This window comes from Crinia signifera, unplaced genomic scaffold (genome assembly GCF_055691185.1).
Source record: "Crinia signifera unplaced genomic scaffold, ASM5569118v1 HAP2_SCAFFOLD_157, whole genome shotgun sequence".
Lineage (NCBI taxonomy): Eukaryota > Metazoa > Chordata > Amphibia > Anura > Myobatrachidae > Crinia > Crinia signifera.
The window spans coordinates 270,500-276,499 of record NW_028142050.1 but is presented as its reverse complement, the minus strand read 5'-3'; the positions used below and the strand labels follow the sequence as shown (position 1 = coordinate 276,499).

At 47.0% G+C, this 6,000-nt stretch overlaps 1 protein-coding gene across 1 annotated transcript in view; it reads left to right on the top strand.

Moving 5' to 3' along the window:
- Positions 1-330: 330 nt before the first annotated feature.
- LOC146053353 (uncharacterized) overlaps positions 331-6,000 on the top strand; it is a 50,111-nt gene continuing 44,441 nt past the window's right edge. Inside the window, exons 1-2 of the mRNA XM_083167992.1 lie at positions 331-351; positions 1,673-1,819. Of these exons, the coding sequence (XP_083024118.1) occupies positions 331-351; positions 1,673-1,819 (168 nt within the window). The remainder of the gene's footprint in view (positions 352-1,672; positions 1,820-6,000) is intronic.

Sequence of the window (6,000 nt, the reverse complement as noted above, 5' to 3'; positions counted from 1 at the left end):
GCAAAAAGGTCGACTTCCCCCCCGTGGCCTGGGAAATGAGCTTGTCCAATTCTGGCCCGAAAAGCATATCTCCTGAGAAGGGGAGGGCTTCCACCGCTTTTTTAATTTCTGGCTCGGCTTGCCAAGAGCGTAGCCACACAGTGCGTCTAGCCAGGACGGCAGAAGCTGAAACCTTTGCTGCTAATGTGGAAACATCAGAGGCTGCTTCCCCAACATAGCTAGAAGCGTCCCTGATACATTCTGCCAAGGGTAGCAATTCCTCCTTGGGAGTATCCTGTTCCAGGCCCCTGATCAAATCAGCGGCCCATGTCTCCATTGCCCTGGCTACCCATGAGGAGACGAGAGCTGGACGTAAGATGACACCTGCGGTAGTGTAAATATTTTTGAGAGCACTATCAAGACGTTTATCTGGTGCTTCTTTAAGCGATACCGCTCCCGGAATGGGGAGGGTGGTTTTCTTTGATAAACGTGACAATGAGGCGTCCGGAGTGGGAGGAGTCTCCCATCTAGCTCTAGACTCGGCCGAAAATGGGTATAAGGAATGAAATCTTTTAGACATCTGAAACTTCTTATCAGGTGTCTTCCAGACTTTTACTAAGGGGTTATATAATTCCTCAGAGTCTGGAAAAGTTATTGGTTGTTTCTGAACCCTGCCAAAAATGGATACCTGAGGCGGGATAGGCGAGTCAGCAATATTAAGAGTAGATCTGATCTCTCTTATGAGACCCTCAGGGGGAAATTTACTAATATGAAAAACCGAGTTTTTCGTATTAGTATTTTCCCTACGACTGCATACGACTGTTTCAGTCGTATGCAAAGTCGTGTTCCGGAGGGTCATTTACAAAGCAGTCAGATACGACTGCTTTGTAACCCACCGATGTCGTAGGAATTCGTATATACGGCTGCTAATACGAATTATTTGTAGCAGTCTGCACGGATCAGTCAGATCCGTGCAGGCTGCGGTGTAAAAAAATAGAAAAATTAAATAAATTTTTAAAAAAAATGGCGTGGGGTCCCCCCCACAGCCGAAACCAGCACCAGGCTGAAGGAGCCGGGGCCGGTAATTAAAAATCAGGGAACCCGACAAATAGGGGATCCCCGATTTTTAACAACCAGCCCCAGGCTCCAGGTCCGGGGCTGGTTCCCAAAATACGGGGGACAAAATGACTAGGGGTCCCCCGTATTTCAAGAACCAGTCCCAGGCACAACCAGCCAGCAGGGTAATGTCACAGCCGGGGGACACTTATAATATAAGGTCCCGTGGCCAAAACATTAACCCCCTGACCGGTCAGCCTGGCCAGGGGCCCTGGGGGAGTGGGGACTCCCCCAATGAAGGGGTCCCCCCCCTCCAGGACTTACCTGACTAGGCTGAAGCCTGGTACTGTCCCCGATGCCCCTGGGCGGTGGGCATCGGGCTGATTATGGTGTAAAAAAAAGACTAATCTATTGTTTTTTACTGTGGCACTACAAGTGCCAGCAAGCCTCCCCAGCAAGCTGGGACTTGGAGAACCACAAGTCCCAGCCTGCTGGGCATTAAAGGGCCCGCTGGCACTTGTAGTTCCACAGTTAAAAAAATAGTACACAAAACACACTGACACACTTTTAAAATAAAACTTTAATACATACAAAGCCCACACATACTAATACTTACCTAACTTCTTTCCGTAGGTAGCCCTGGTCCTGTGTCGTCGTCTTCTGGTCCTGTGTCGTCTTCTGCCTCCATGTCGACCGTCGCTGTCGCCGTCCGGATCCGACGAAATCCATTTGGGAAGCTGTGGAAGGAAACCATACTCACCTGTCCCAGCGCGACGTAGTCCAGGTAAGTGTCTTGGCAAAAAAAACAAACCGAACACCCCGAATCCAGGCCGGACTGAGAGTCGCACGATGTTAACCCCTTCCCGACATTTGACGTACATTTACGTCATGGCCGGGATGTACTTCCCGACGCATGGCATAAATGTACGTCATGGCTTTAAACTGTCACCGCGTCTATAGACGCGGTGACAGTTTGGAGATGTCTGCTGTCCCTGACAGCAGAAATGTCCCAGCATGTCCAGGGGGGGCGGCGATGCCTCCCCCCCGTCGGCGATCGCTGTGGTTGGCTGTTCAAATGTGAACAGCCAATTACAGCGTTTTCTGTGTACCGGCGAATAACGTTCGCCGGTGACACAGGGATTGGTGGTGATTGGTGCTGTAAAGTACAGCACCAATCACCACGGGGTGTAAGGGTGACACTGGTGTCACCCCACCTCACCCCACCCGCCCCCAAAGGCCGTGATTGGTCCGTCGGACCGACGGACCAATCACAGCCATAGAGGGTGATTTAAACTAACGGTGACTGCACTGCAGACGCCATTCCGGTCTGGAATTGCGTGCAGTGCGGTCACCGTGCCTATCTGCCGTGACATACTGACCTGATCCTTGCAAATACTTACGTGATCACTGCTTGTAGCGTGCTGGATGCTTCCTGGATCTTGTGACTTCTTGTGACTTCCTGTGTTGTGCTGCTGCAGTGTGATAGAGTTATAGATAGAGAGATAGAGAGAGATAGAGAGAGATAGAGAGAGATAGTGACAGAGAGTGCTATATTTTGTGTCTGCTGCCCCCCCCTGTTGTGCTGATCAGTATATCTGTGCTGATCAGCAACTTTTTGGGGGTGCTGGGTTATATATATACAGCTGTGCTGCGTGTGCAACTGACTGCTGCCCCCCCTTTTGTGCTGATCAGTATAAATTAACTGATCAGCAACTTTTTGGGGGTGCAGAGTTTTTTTTTTATATATATACCTGTCAGTGCTGCTGCTGCAGTGTCATAGAGTGATAGATAGTGAGAGATAGAGAGATAGAGAGAGATAGTGACAGAGAGTGATAGAGAGTGCTATATTTTGTGTCTGCTGCCCCCCCTTTTGTGCTGATCAGTATATCTGTGCTGATCAGCAACTTTTTGGGGGTGCAGAGTTTTTTTTTTTATATATATACCTGTCAGTGCTGCTGCTGCAGTGTCATAGAGTGATAGATAGTGAGAGATAGAGAGAGATAGTGACAGAGAGTGATAGAGAGTGCTATATTTTGTGTCTGCTGCCCCCCCTTTTGTGCTGATCAGTATATCTGTGCTGATCAGCAACTTTTTGGGGGTGCAGGGTTTTTTTTTATATATATACCTGTCAGTTGCTGCCAGTTGCACTGTCAGTTGCACCAAAGGTTGTGCACCTGCTGCCCCTCACTGGTAATCAGTGTCGCATCAGTGATCACCTTTTTTTTTTTTTTGAGGGTGCTGTGGGGTCTTTTTTTAATTTTTTTTTTACACACACTGTGATTTTGTGGGTGTCCTGTGGCCACTGTGCGCTGATCAGTGACGTACATCACTGATCAGCTTTTTCGGCACAGGGTTGATCTATTTTTTTTTTTTTTTGATCAAATTCCTGTTGCCTTTGAGCGCTGTTCAGTGACGGACGTTATTGACCAACATCTGTGCTCAATTTTTGGCGCAGGACCTTTTTTTTTTTTTTAACCCCTTCATTTTTTTTTATTGGGATCAATTTCCTGTATAAAGTATTTTTTTTTCTGCACTACATACACACTACACACTACATACCCCCCGTGTTGAAATAAAGTTTGTACCCCCCCTACACTATACACGTGTTGAAACATTTCACTACCAGAAACACAAAAATAAAAATGGCATCCCAAATGTCATCCCAAATGTCATCCCAGTCATCCAGAAGAATGTATTCAGCGGAGGAGGCATATGCCATGCTTGCCTCTGACTCTGACACAGCCAGTGATGCAAGCGGGGAATTTGAAGGATTCATCTTAAGCTCCTCTTCCTCCTCTAGTGATGAGGGACCCCCTCAAAGACGCCCCCGTAGAGCAGCTGAGAACCCCCCCCCCCAATAATTGATCTCGTATGGACCCCACCACCAGACAATTTTGAGCCCCAGGTTCCTGAGTTTTTGGCCATCCCAGGAATCCAATTTGATTCCACAGGTCTCAGAGAAATTGACTTTTTCAAATTATTTTTCTCTGATGATTTTATAAATTTAATGGTGGACCAAACTAATTTATATGCCCAGCAGTTTATTGCTCAAAACCCCACGTCATCATTTGCTAGGTGGACCCCTGTAGATGCAGTAGAGATGATGACGTTTTGGGGTCTGGTGTTTCATATGGGCATAGTAAAAAAGCCAGAAATTAGGCAATATTGGAGTACAGATGTTCTGTACAGCACCCCACTTTACCGTATGGCCATGACCCGGACTCGTTTTGAGTTACTCCTTAAATTTTTGCATTACAACGATAATGCACAGTGCCCACCCAGAGATGATCCCACCTTTGACCGGCTATTCAAAGTCAGGCCGGTCATTGATCATTTCAGTGCCAAATTTGCAGAGATGTACATCCCAGATAAATTCATTTGCATAGACGAGTCCCTTATACATTTTAAAGGAAGGGTTAAATTCCGCCAGTACCTTCCCAGTAAGAGGGCAAGGTATGGCAAAAAAAGGAAAAAGTTGTGTGAAAGCACCTCAGGGTACACCCACAGGTTTAGGGTATATGAAGGGAAGGATTCAAGAATTGAACCGCCAGAATGCCCCCCCTCCCTCGTAGGTGTTAGTGGAAAAATTGTCTGGGATTTAGTGCACCCCTTCCTGGATAAAGGTTATCACCTCTATGTGGATAACTTTTACACTAGCATCCCCCTGTTTAAGGCCCTTGGTTCAAGAGGTACAGCAGCTTGCGGTACTGTGCGCAAGAACCAAAGAGGCCTCCCAAAAACGCACATTGCCCAAGTACTGAGAAGGGGTGAAAGCAGGGGAATATGCACCGAAAATATGTTGTTGGTCAAATATAAGGACAAGAGGGATGTCCTTATACTGACAACAATTCACGGAGACAGTACCACCTCCGTCCCTGTACGAGGTACCAGTACCCACACCTCAAAACCTAATTGTATACTGGATTACAATAAGTACATGGGCGGAGTGGATCTTTCAGATCAGGTACTGAAGCCGTACAGTGCCCTGCGGAAAACAAAAATCTGGTACAAGAAGCTGGCCGTGTATATCATCCAGATGGCACTGTATAACGCTTACGTGCTATTCCGTTCTACCAGCCAGAGGGGGACATTTATGCACTTTCAAGAGGAAGTCATAAAGGGCCTAATATTTGGGAACCAGCAGGCAGAGGGTCCCAGTACTTCTAGTACTGGCCCCCGTATTGTACCAGGGCAGCATTTTCCTGATGAAATCCCCTCCACTGGAAAAAAGGGCAGGACACAAAAAAGGTGCAAAGTTTGCTATAAAAAGGGAATAAGAAAGCAAACTATTTTCCAGTGTGACACTTGCCCCGACAAACCCGGACTATGTATAAAGGAGTGTTTTAAAATATACCACACATCTATGGATTATTAGGTTCATCATTTCACCGTGCTTCGGGGGTCTTGCTAATGCCACATAGCACCCACCATTCATTCCACCAGAATCTGAGCCGCAAAATCCAAAAATCACTCCTTCCCTTCTGAGTCCTGCCATGCACCCAACTGGTATTTTTTGGTCACATGTGAGGCATTGCCGTACTCGGGAGAAATTGGGGCACAGATTTTGGGGTGCTTTTTCTCCTTCATACCTTATGAAAATGAAAAATTTTGAGCCAGAACTGCATTTTTGTGTAAAAAAATGTAATTTTTCATTTGCACAGCCCAGTTGTATCAAAATTGGTGAAACCCCTGGGGGTTTGAAATGTACACTATACCCCTAGATGAATTCCCTGAGGGGTGTAGTTTGCAAAATGGGGTCACTTGTGGGGGGGTTCCACTGTATTGGTGCTTTGGGGGTCTTGCTAATGCGACATAGCACCCACCAACATTCCACCAGAATCTGTGCTGCAAAATCCAAATATCACTCCTTCCCTTCTGAGTCCTGCCATTTTTTGGTCACACATGAAGCATTGCCGTACTCGGGAGAAATTGGGGCACAGATTTTGGGGTGCTTTGTCTCCTTCA